Source organism: Procambarus clarkii, chromosome 14 (assembly GCF_040958095.1).
Source record: "Procambarus clarkii isolate CNS0578487 chromosome 14, FALCON_Pclarkii_2.0, whole genome shotgun sequence".
NCBI classification, from domain to species: domain Eukaryota; kingdom Metazoa; phylum Arthropoda; class Malacostraca; order Decapoda; family Cambaridae; genus Procambarus; species Procambarus clarkii.
This window is the reverse complement of record NC_091163.1, coordinates 44,872,847-44,885,343: the sequence shown is the minus strand read 5'-3', so window position 1 is coordinate 44,885,343 and position 12,497 is coordinate 44,872,847. Positions and strand designations below refer to the sequence as shown.

At 53.0% G+C, this 12,497-nt stretch overlaps 1 protein-coding gene across 1 annotated transcript in view; it reads left to right on the top strand.

The window, feature by feature from the left end:
- Positions 1–12,497, top strand: part of LOC123748120 (uncharacterized) — a 252,555-nt gene that overhangs the window by 89,589 nt on the left and 150,469 nt on the right. Inside the window, exon 3 of the mRNA XM_069324575.1 lies at positions 4,473–5,174. Within this exon, the coding sequence (XP_069180676.1) occupies positions 4,473–5,174 (702 nt within the window). The remainder of the gene's footprint in view (positions 1–4,472; positions 5,175–12,497) is intronic.

Below are 12,497 nucleotides of genomic sequence, written 5' to 3'. Positions count from 1 at the left end.
CAAAAGTTCATATGCAGTGTTGGGCAGTTTAAGGGTTAATGAGGAAGGGACATCCTCTAGTGCCTCTACTCATAACTATTTTCTTAGATTGAACCTTACCACTGACTTTCTTGGGACCATGGCAAGATATATAATAATTACCTTTATGTTCAAATACCCAAAAATCCCAAAACACTGAAATTCTGTACAAAGAATTCAGGCGCGATTGTCACTAGGCGGGAGGCACTGTTAAACTGAGGCGTGGTCGCTGTGCCACCACACGCTAGGTCGGCCATACGTGTATCAACAAACTACTTTACCCTAGGCAAAGTTCGTAACGCAATTTGGATTTTATGAAGAAATTGGGCTCGTAACCTGAAAATTCGTAAAGAGGGTCATTTGTGAGCCGAGGTATCACTTTACTTCTCCCGGAGCCGTGTGTATATGTAAATGTGTGTTTGATTATTTGTATATGAGTAATAGTATGTTTTATGGCAGCCTGTTGTTTCTTTTCCAGGGTACGTTTTCCGCCAAAAGTTGTGGTGCTTCGGGCTCCGTTTTGGGTTCAGGTTCATTTCCAGTTTCCTTTGGGTTCTTCGGTTTTGTCTCCCGGAGATTTTCCTCTCAAATTTCTCTTGTACAGGTTTGGGTGGCCCTTGGTGGTTTCCTCCGATGTGGCCCAGTCTTGGCCTCTATTCTGGCCCCGACCTCTATTGAGGGGCGGTCCCTGGGTCTTCCTGGCTTGCAGACCCGCTGTCTTGCTTTGGCCTGGGCCCTAGCTCTGGGGTTTTTTCCACTCTTTTGTCTGTTTTGTTTGCAGTCTAGGTTGTTCCTCAGTTCCTGGCAGCTTCTGCTGCTGCCATCCTCTTTCTGCTTTGTTGGTGATCTGGGGTCGGCGTTCTCGTGCTCCCGGCTGGATCGTGCCAGGGTTCGGGTCTCTGCAGGTCGAGGTAGGCCTTGTTGTAAGTTTCTGAACCGGCGCCACTTTCTCGTACGGGGTGTTGGCCCATTCGTGGTTTGCCCCCACGGGAGCCGGGGACACTAAAGCCCCGAAATCATCTCAAGATAACCTCAAGATATTGCCCCGTTACCAGGATGCTGGTGGGGGGGGGGGGGGGCAGGGACTCGTGCTGTTTGCTCATACCTGATCCCATGATTTGTGGGTTTTTCGGGTTGTGTCATCCGGCCTATGGTGGCATTGGGCGGCTCCTCTTCCTACCGGGGGATTCGTGGCTGACTTCCCATTCACTCTGTCAGGTCATCTTGGAGTGGGTGAGCTTGGGAGTGGTCGAAAATACCTTGTCCCTCAGGTGGGTTTCCTGCCTGTTTCCAGTACCGAAATGGGACTGTGCGGATATGTGGTTCATTCTGGACTTGTCCTGCTGAACCTCTGAATTCCTTGCCCCTCGTTTCGGATAACTACTCTGTCTCTGGTTTGGCTTCTGTTAGAGCCGGGTTGTTGTTTGGTGATTCTGGATCTCCGGGATGTATATTGGCACCTCCCTATTCATCTGGAGTTCAGGGACTGGTTAGGTTTTGTGGTGGAGGGGCAGGCTTACCGCTTTCGTTGCCTTCCTTTTGGGTTGAATCTGGTGCCTCGCATATTCATGCAGCTTCCCGGTTCGTGGTGGCCCTTCTGCGTCTGCTAGTGGTTCAGGTGTAGGCCTATCTCGACAACTGGTTGGTGTGGGCTCCCAGCCGGTCTGCTTGTCTGCTCACCAGGGTGGGGGGGGGTTCTTTCCCAGTTCACCGGATTCTGGTTCCTGGTGAGCTGGTGGAAGTCTCATCTGGTTCTGTCCAAAGGTTCGGACCCAGCTGGGCCTCATGAGCGACTCGCGGAACACTTATTTGTTTCCCTCTGGAGGCATTGCTGCTGCTGCAGTCCTGCCTTCTGCTGTTTTTTTTTTTTTTTGGGGGGGGGGAGATTCCCGGGACATGTGGTGGTTGCTTGAGCAGTTGTGCAGGAGTCTGACCTTCCCCGTGCCGGTTTACTCACTGGGTCGGGTCTGGCTTCAGCGTCGAGGCCGTCCCTTTCACCTCTCTCGCGATGGGTGGGTTCTGCCTCCAGGGGTTCATGTCCAAAGTTCACAGATGCCTCGATTCTAGGCTGGAGCTTTGTGACCAGTGCTCACCAGGCCGACCAGGGGCAGTGGGCTCCGTCCTTCCGTTGGGCTCACAGCATGGTGTGGGAATTCGCAGAGGTTTGGCTGTCGCTTTGGAGGGTTCGGGTCACTCGGGGTTCAACGATCCAGCTCCATTTGGACTGCTCTCTGGTGGTACATTGTCTGAACTGCGGGGATTCTCTTTGGTCCTTTGCTCTTTGGGGCTGATCCCTTTGAGTAACTCATCTGCTGGATTCTTGGGATTTGGCTTTCTGTGCGGCAAATATATCCATGGAGTGTCCGACGTCCTGGCAGATGGCCTGTTTCGGTTTATTCCCTTGTCCATGGAATGGAGGGTCGACGCCGACTCCTTCAGTTGGCTCTGCCAGACGTACGGGCTCCCGGAGGTTGATCTCTTTGTGTCGACGTGGTCTCAGTGTCTCCCGATATATGTGGCACCGTTCTCCAACTGCAGAGCTGTTGCGGTTGACACCTTTCAGCAGGACTGGTCAAGGTGGGGCTACTTGTACCTCTTCCCTCCAGTCCAGCTATTGCTGCAGGTTCTGGTTCATTTGGAGTCTTACCGTGGGAGAGTCGGGCCTCTTCTGGCCCTTTGGTAGCCTTCCCAGCCTTGGTTTCAGGCACTGCTTGCTCGGTGTCTGAACCAGGGGCATTTTCTGTGGCTCCGCCACTTTCAGCAAATTGGACCGGTCAAGTACACAGCTGGTTTGATCTATTCCTCTGCTTTTTACGTCTGGTCTTTTTGACAGGGGTTTATCACCACTTATATGGTGATCAGGTAGCTTCTTTGATGGTGTCCCACATGTGAGCTTCATCTCGGTGACAGTATGAAGTTTCCTGGCGTTCTTTTCGCCATATTCGTTCTCTTTGTAGATTGTCTTCTGTTTTGGATCGGATCAGGACTGTCGCCTCTTATTGTGTGGTGCTGCCGGAGCTGCTCTAGCTTGCATTCATGATGTCACTTCTGCCCCATTCCGTCACCTTTCTCGTGCTGTGTTTCACCTCCAGCCTGCTCATGCGCCGCTTGAGCCATGCTGGTCCTTGGACTGGGTGCTCTCTTTTCCCCTCGGTTTGTGGTGGACCCTTCGGTTCAGGACTGTTTTTCTAAGGCGCTGTTTCTGTTGGCATTGACCTCTGGGGGTCTGGTGGGGGAGCTTCCTGCTCTCCTCCGGCGCAGGGCTTTCTGATCTTTTGGTCCTGGTGGTTGGTTTGTGCAGTTGCAGCCGTCTCCTTCTTTTCTGGCGAAGAACAAGACGGCCGCTTTCCGGAGGGGCCTTGGGTCATTAATGCTTGGCTGGTCAGATTGGGGGTGCATCAGGTGTTGTGTCTTGTGGCGGCTCTTTGCCATCATCTGCGCGCTTTGGCTTCTGTGGCTGGGGATGCGCTTTGGGTTGATCCAGTTTCCCTCGTTCCCTGTTCCAGAGCTCGGGTCTCCCAGGTCGTCTGCAGGGTTAAGTCTAGCCAGCCTGTGGTCTACCCTTGTGTCTATGATGTTCATAAGTTTGTTGCTTTGGCTGCCATGAATGGTAACATGTCTTGGGCTGACATTCGGATGTGGGGGGTTTTGGAGGTCGGATAGGGTTCTGGCCACTCATTACTTGGTCATTGTTCCTGGTACTGGTCTTTCGTGTGTGGCTTTGGGTCGCAGGTTGCAGCCAGTTGTCTCGACTTCGAGTTGAGGGGCGAGTGGCAGCCGCCTCCTGCGTTAGGCCCTCTTTTATTTTACTTCTCTTTAGTTTGGTAGCTTCAGGGAGCCAGAGGAACTCTACACAGAAAACCAGCGTTGAATGTAATGGAACGCCATTTTCTGGGTGAGTCCCGGAGGCTCCCCGGCACCCTGGCTCCCTCTGGTCGGTGGTTTCCATTTTGTTTTTGATTCTCGGCCTCTGAATTGGGGTGTGAGTAACCGGCACAGGAGGTCCAGGGCTCCCCCTTCACCCTCCCAGGGAGGGAAGGGCTGCATGGACAAGTGGTGTGGCGGTGTGTATGATGTTTGCTTGTTTCTTTAGATGGGGGGGGGGGGTGGAATCTGCCTCTCTATTCGGTCTTTGGTTGCAATTTTTCTTACCATGTGGGGGTCTGTTTTGTTATGCCTACCTTTCTGGGTGCTAACCCCAGTTGATGGCAGATATGGAATGTCCCCAAATACATGGGGTTTCCATAGGCCATTGCTCCCTTTGCCTTTTTGAGGCGGCCAGGTTCTGGCTTGTGGTCCTCGGTAGGCTGAACTCCAGATGACTGATGACCCCGGACTAATATGCGCATATCAATCCGATAGCTCCAGAGAGCGGGGGGGGGGGGGACTCGCCTAGAAGATAGTTTTTTTCATTGTAAATACATGTAACTTAACCAAATATTCTTTATCCACAGGATAACAACCCAGAGGAATGTTCAGTGTGTTTTAACAATTATGGTGACACTCTGCTACGGCCTCGCAATCTGCCTTGTGGCCACACATTCTGCTCCCAGTGTATTGACAATGCTATCAAGAATGGTCAGCTGAACTGCCCCAGCTGCCGTGCCCAGCACACTGCCACAGCTGCTACTCAGTTCCCTATCAGTTATGGTATGGAGGCCCTTATCAGAAAACTAAAAGGTATGGAGGTGGTGCCAGTGACAACGGTACCCACAAAACCCAATAAAGCTCCGACCAGAGGCATCAGTAAGAAGTTACGTTCCCTGGTGGAGGAGCAGAAGAGCAGCATCAGCAGCCTCATTACCAGCTGTGAAGAGGTACTGTCCCAGCTGGGTGAGTACCGGGGGCAGCTGGGGGACTGGAAGACTCAACACCTCCAGCTCCAGGACAGACTCTATGCTCTGGTAGAGCAGAACAAGTCAGCAATGAAGCTCTTGGAACTGGAGGATACCAGTGTGGTGGATATGACAACACAAGGAGAGGAAGGGAAGACTCGGCTGCAGGCCATGTTGGGGAGCCTCGACACAGTCAACACAGCACAGGAGGTTGACACAACCATAGACACAGCTGATGAGTGCAGCATGAAGGTAGAAGATTGGCTCCAGAAGTGCCAGGAACTCTTCCCAGATGTCAACACTGTCCACACCTCAGTGAAGGTATGCTGCTGAAGGTCACATTGTTCTCACCCAACTGAGTGTAGTATTGCCTCTATATAAACACTTTTGATATGGAGACACATCAAGATGAGAGTAAACTTTATATATATAGGATGATATGGAGACACATCAAGATGAGAGTAAACTTTATATTTATAGGATGATATGGAGACACATCATGATGAGAGTAAACTTTATATATATAGGATGATATGGAGACACATCAAGATGAGAGTAAACTTTGTATATATAGGATGATATGGAGACACATCAAGATGAGAGTAAACTTTATATATATAGGATAATATGGAGACACATCAAGATGAGAGTAAACTTTATATATATAGGATGATATGGAGACACATCAAGATGAGAGTAAACTTTATATATATAGGATAATATGGAGACACATCAAGATGAGAGTAAACTTTATATATATAGGATGATATGGAGACACATCAAGATGAGAGTAAACTTTATATATATAGGATGATATGGAGACACATCAAGATGAGAGTAAACTTTATATATATAGGATGATATGGAGACACATTAAGATGAGAGTAAACTTTATATATATAGGAAACTTTTTGTTTTAAAGCATGAGACATTTTTATTAATAAAGTCAACTGTCATCTTGGTGTTTCTCTACACTGTGGTCAGCACTCAGTGTACACTGTGGTCAGCACTCAGTGTACACTACACTGTGGTCAGCACTCAGTGTTCACTACACTGTGGTCAGCACTCAGTGTACACTACACTGTGGTCAGCACTCAGTGTACACTACACTGTGGTCAGCACTCAGTGTTCACTACACTGTGGTTAGCACTCAGTGTTCACTACACTGTGGTCAGCACTCAGTGTACACTACACTGTGGTCAGCACTCAGTGTTCACTACACTGTGGTCAGCACTCAGTGTACACTACACGGTATTAACCTAGTTTTGCTTGCGGGGGTTGAGCTCTGGTCTTTCGGCCCACCTCTCAACTGTCAATCACTCAACTGTTACTAACTACTAATTTTTTTCTTGGAGCGCCCCTATGGCCCCGGAGCTATCCAGGCTGACATGAATATCCTTAACTTTGGCATCAGTTGATGTGGGTGGAGTTCTAGGCCTACCGGTGACCACGAGCCAGAACCTGGCCCCCTCAGAGAGGCACGAGGAGCAATGGCCTATAGAAATGCACATGTGGTTTTGGAGCATTCTATATCTGCCATCAACTGGGACAGGCACCCAGAAAGGTAAGCACCCCAAAACAAACCCCTGTTCTGGTTAAAATGGCAAAAATAGACAAACGAGTGGACAGAACTCCCCAAATGAAGACTAGCAAACGAGCATGACATCACCGGAGCTATGCCTCATGTCTGCACAGCTCCCCCCCCCTCCCCGGGAGGGGGAAAGGGAAGCCCCAGACCCTCGTGCCAACGATCCACACCCCAGTTCTTCGGCTGGTGTGATGCATCGCTGCCAAGTGGCTCCAGCTCCAGACTCTTGTGTTGTGTTGTGCTATGCTTTGGTTCAGTGCTGCTCTTACGGTGGCGTCAGAGCAGGGAGTATTATTTCAAGGTACTCGTGCTGCATGCGCTTAGGGTTCCCTTCCCTAAGTACCCTGTAAGTACCGCCCTTGAAGCTTGGGTTGTCATCCAGAAGTCACCTTGGGTCTACCTCTGTTGGTCTTTTGCTGCTCAGCGACTGACTGCCCCGAGTGTTGGGGGGAGGGGTTCCAGCCCTTGTTTACCTTGGGGTAAGTGGTAGAATTTGCACTTGTAGGGGTGCGGGGTACTGCACAGCTAGTTTTCACCTATAACAACAGCTGGCTCTGTTCCCTTTGGGTACGTTGCCATCTTACGAGGATTTTTTGTTTTTAATTGGTGGGGGGGGGGGTCTGCCTTGGTATTACTTTCCCGTTTTACTAGGGTTGCTTTTGTTTGGTGGTACCCCCTGCTTTGCCCTCGTGAGTGGACACGTCCCGAGGGTTCTGCTTTAGCAGTGTTGTTTGGTAGCTTAGGCGCCGCTTAGCAATACACTGCCTTAGCAGACCCAGTCTAGTGGCCCTGGGAAACTCCGCGGGGGCACTCGGGTCCGATGGATGTGACCCCTGAGTCTCCTCTTGCTTTGTGCAAGTTTGAGGGTTGCTCTGTCCCCTTGTCTCAAGGCGACGCTTATTGTTTTTGCCTCCATCATGCTGCCTGTTGGGTCGGTGACACATTCGACTCGGAGTCCTTCGAGATTTGTTACTTGTTTGTGACTCAATTCACCCAATCTACAGATGACATTGTTCGGGGTGCAGGCGGCTCGCACGTTGCAGGATAGGTTTAGGTTGTTGCAACGTGTTCGGTTGGTTGCTTCCCCAGATGCCCTGAGGCTGCCCCGTTTTGCTTATAGGAACCCAGACTTTGGGGTGTTGGTCACTTCGGCCTTGGTTCAGTCTGCGCCCCCTTGTTCTTTCCCTGCTGTAATTCATTCAGTTTCTCCCCCCTCCCCCCCTGCTTCCGGCTCATAACTGTCTGAGGGCTTCGGGGTCGGGGCAGGGTTTAGAGGTTTGTAAGATTAGGGCGGTTTCGGGGGTTGCCCCTTTCTGGGTGGCGATAGAGGCATTCAAGTCTGTTCCTCCAGCCGTAGCTCCAGGGTCTGACCATTGGACCCATTCTCTTTCTGCCATTCTGGCCGCCCCGGCTTTTTCTTGTGAGACCGGGGCTTTGGAGGACGACTCGCTCCCGAGGCCTGACGTGGAGGCTCCCAGGGTTGGGGAGGAGCTGGCTTGGGGGCCTTGTGCCCCGTTGGACCCTTGGAGAGTTGGAAGACTCTCTGAGCGAGGCTTACTGTTACAAGGAGTGGGGTTTTCCTTTCCCTCCTCTGCGAACGAGTTGGATTTGGGTTCGGCTCCTCCCCGGGTTCGGTTCCGTGTCCTTGCTGGTCCTTCAGTTCCGTCCTTCCAGAGGTTTTCAGCTTTCCGCGTCTCGCCTGCTGAGGTGCGGGCGGCCATTGCGGCTTACCTCCTGCACGACCCGAAGTATGCCTCCATAATGGATCCATCTTCTTTCAGGTTTGGGGCTTCGTCTCTGTGCCGGGTTTGTTATGAGGTTCAGGGTTCGTCCTGGCTTATGGACTGCCCTTTGTTCTCGCTGGATGCTTGGGAAGCTTTCTGTCGTACCGACACGCTTGAGTGGCGCGAGGCGTTGACTGTGGTCCAGGTTTACCTGGGGGGGGGGGGACTTTGAGTACTTTAATGAGTGCCTTTTTGCTCCGGCCCTTCTGCTGGATGTTGACACGGTTCAGCTTCACGTGCAGGTTCCTTCCCTGTTGGCTGCACTTGTGGCTGAGGACTTGTGCACACGTGGCCTGTTGGCTGCGCTTGTGGCTGAGGACTTGTGCACACGTGGCCTGTTGGCTGCGCTTGTGGCTGAGGACTTGCACACACGTGGCCTGTTGGCTGCGCTTGTGGCTGAGGACTTGCACACACGTGGCCTGTTGGCTGCGCTTGTGGCTGAGGACTTACGCACACGTGGCCTGTTGGCTGCACTTGTGGCTGAGGACTTGCGCACACGTGGCCTGTTGGCTGCGCTTGTGGCCGAGGACTTGCGCACACGTGGCCTGTTGGCTGCGCTTGTGGCCGAGGACTTGCGCACACGTGGCCTGTTGGCTGCGCTTGTGGCTGAGGACTTGCGCACACGTTGCCTGTTGACTTCAGTCCTGCATTTCTTTTCCCTCCTGGAGCTGTCTTCGGATTGGCTTGAGGATGTGGTGGAGGTGCTTGGGGCCGTTCCTTGGGTCTGGTGCTTTGGTCTCGGCTGGTCATGCGTTGTCTGCACTTTTGAAGTTGTTTACGACGATCCTGCGGGATGCACTGTCGTGGTTTTTCGCTGCACGTCTCTTGTGTCGACAGGTGGTTTTCGCTGCACGTTTCGTGTCGACAGGTGGTTTTCGCTGCACGTCTCGTGTCGACAGGTGGTTTTCGCTTCCTCCTTGGAATCCGCTTGGGCCCTGGCTCTTAGACTGTCTTTGCCCTTTTGTCTTTTGATGTTTGCGGCCTCTGCGGTCGAGCAGTATATGCGAGCAGCTTCTTCCAGCTGTTGCCCAATGTCTGACTTGTTGGTTCTCCGGGGTTCCCGGGTGGGTTCTTCCCGGAGGGGTCGTGCCAGGGCTCGTGGTTCTGCTCGTCGGGTAGGCCACAGGTGCCAGTTTTGGAGCAGTGCCACCTTCGGTCCCAGCTGCACCTGGTGCAGCCTGGTGATCTTTTTGCGGTGATCGCTCTGTGCGCAGGTCGGATTCTCATAAGGGGCATCGGCCATTTTGCATTTTTTCTCGTGGCTTGTGGTGACGTTGGGTGGCTCCTCCTCCTTAGGGGGGGGGTTAGGGGCTGACAGGGCAGGCCTCTTCTCCTGGGCTTTGTCAGGTCGTCTTGGAGTGAGCGAGCTTGGGTGTGGTCGAAATGACGACATCTCAGGTGGGTTTCCTGCCGTTTCTGGTTCCGAAATGGGACTGTGTGGACCTGCGGTTCATTCTGGACTTGTCATGTCTGAACCCCTGGGTTTCCTGCCCCTCCTTTTGGATGACCACTCTGCCCCAGGTCCGGCTGCTGGTGGAGCCGGGTGCTTTGATGGTGTCCTTGGACCACAAGGACGCGTATTGGCATGTCCAGATTCATCCTGGGTTCAGGGACTGGCTTGGTTTTGTTGTGGGGCGTCGGAGTTACTGCTTTCGTTGTCTCTCGTTCGGGTTGAATCTGGGGTCTCTCATGTTCACACTCTTTACCTGAGTCGTGGTGACCTATATGCGTCTGTTAGGTGTTCAGGTGTTGGCCTACCTTGACGACTGGCTGGTTTGGGCTCCCAGTTGGTCCGTGTGTCTGCTCGCCAGGGGTTTAGTACTTTTCCAGCTAGCTGGGTTCGGGTTCCTGGTGAACTGGCAGAAGTCCCATCTGGTTCCCTCCCAGGTTCAGACCTGGCTGGGTCTTGTATGGGATTCTCAGACCATTTCCTTGTCTCTCCCTCTAGAGTCTCTCCTTCGGCTGCAGTCCCGTGTGTGTTTGTTTCTGGCGGGTTCCCGGGTCACTCTGAGGTTGCTCGAGGGTTTGTGTGGGAGTCTGAACTCTGCGATGATGGTCTACTCACTGGTCGGGTTTGGCTTCGTCGGGGATTCTGGTTCCTTTGGGGACGTCCCTTTCGCCTCTCATGGGATCGCTGGGTTCAACCCCCGGGGGGGCCTTACGTCAGCTGCTGCATTGCCAGCTTCCTCTTGGGTTTTTCCGAGTTCATTGCCTTGGCGCCTATCCAAGCCATCGCTCGATGTGTTCATGGAAGCGTCATCTCTCGGCTGGGGCTTTGTGACCAGTGCTCACCAGGCCAGCCAGGAACAGTGGGGTCCGTCCTTCCGTCAGGCCCACAGCACGATGCGGGTGTTCGCTGCGGTGTGGTTCGCGCTTCGGAGGGTTCGGGTCGCCCGCGGATCGACAATCCGGCTCCATTCGGACTGCTCCCTGGTGGTTCATTGTCTGAATTGAGGGGGTTCAATGCAGTCCTTGGCTCTGTGGGGCTGGTTGCTTCGGGTGACTCGTCTGCTGAGTTCTCGGAGTTTGGCTCTCCTGGGGGTTCACTTCTGGGGGGGGTCCAATGTCCTGGTGAACGGCCTATCCCGGTTCGTTCCCCTGTCCACGGAATGGACGGTCGATGCTGACTCATTCAGTTGGCTCTGCCAGAAGTTCAGGTGCCCATTCAGGTGGACCTCATCGTGTTGGTGTGGTCGAGGCATCTTCCGGTATATGTGGCGCCCTTCCCCAACCATGAGGCCATCGGGATCGACACCTTCCACCAGGACTGGTCGAGGTGGTGGTTCCTGTACCTCTTTGTCCCGGTTCAGCTGTTGCTCCAGGTTCTGGCTTGCTTAGAAACTTAACAGGGGCGAGTAGTCTTCTTGGCCCTGTGGTGGCTGGCCCAGGCGTAGTTTCAGGCGCTGCTTGCCAGGTGTCCGAACCCGGAAGTTTTCCGTGGCTCCGCCTCTTTCAATAGATCGGCCTGGTCCGTTACGAGACTGGTTCACTCCTCTCCTCAAGTCTTCGCATTTGGTGTTTTTGACTCGGGGTTTATCACCCTGTGTATGGTGATCAAGTGGCTTCTTTGATGGTTTCCCACCTAAGGGCTTCATCTCGGAGGCAGTATGAAGTTTCCTGGCGATCCTTCCGATTCTTTTTGACTCTTCGTCTCTGTACTTTCCTTTCTGTTTGGGTGGTGTTGTTCTTTCTCTCGTGGTTGTTCCAGGACCGTCCTCTTATGCCGAATACTGTCGCCTCGTATCGTGCGTCGTTGGCGGAGCCGCTGCAGCTTGCTTTCGGTATAGATGCAACTTCTGCACAGTTCCGCAAGCTGTTTCGCACGTTGTTTCACCTCCGGCCTGCTCATGTGCAGCCTGAGCGGTCCTGGTCTTTGGACAGAGTACTCTCCTATCTCTCTTCTCCTCGGTTTTTTGTGGGCCCCTTCAGTTCAGGATTGTTTTTCTAAGGCTCTTTTCCTGTTGGCATTGGCCTCTGGGGGTCAGGTTGGAGAGCTTCATGCTCTCCTACGGCGCAGGGGTTTCTGCTCTTTTGGTCATGGTGATAGGTTTGTTCGTTTGCAGCTGTCTCCTTCTTTTCTGGTGAACAATGAGACTGCAGGTTTCTGGAGGAGTCCATGGGTTGTTGATGCTTGGTTGGTCAGGCCGGGGGTGCATCATGTTTTGTGTCCAGGGACGCGCTTTGGGTTGATCCAGTTTCCCTTCTTCCCTGTTCGCGGGTACGGGTCTCTCAGGTTGTACGCATTGTTATTAAGTCTAGCCAGCCTGTGGTCTATCCCTGTGCCCATGACGTTCGTAAGTTTGCTGCTCTTGTTGCCGTCTCTGGGAACATGTCCTAGGCTGACATTCGGGTACTGGGTTTTTGGTGGTTGAACAGGGTCCTGGCTGCATGCTACCTCATTAACATTCCTGGGCCTTGTCGGGCCTGTGTCACTTGGGTCAGTAGCTACAGCCTGTCTCGACTTTGAGTTGAGATGTGAGCACCGACCGCCTCCTAGGTAAGTCCCTTTTCTTTTTTCGTCTTTGGTGAAGTAGCTCTGGGGAGCCGTAGGGGCTACCCCCAGAAAACCAGCGTTGAATGTAATGAAAAGCCATTTTCTGAGCGAGTCCCAGAGGCTCCCCACCAACCCTCCCTCCCTATGGTCGGAGGTTTTTGCGTATGTTGATATCTAGCCTCAGAACTGGGGTGTGGATCACCGGCACGGAGGGTCTGAAGCTCCCGCTTTTCCCCCCTCAGGAGGGGGGAACTGCGCAGACATGCGGCACGGCTCGT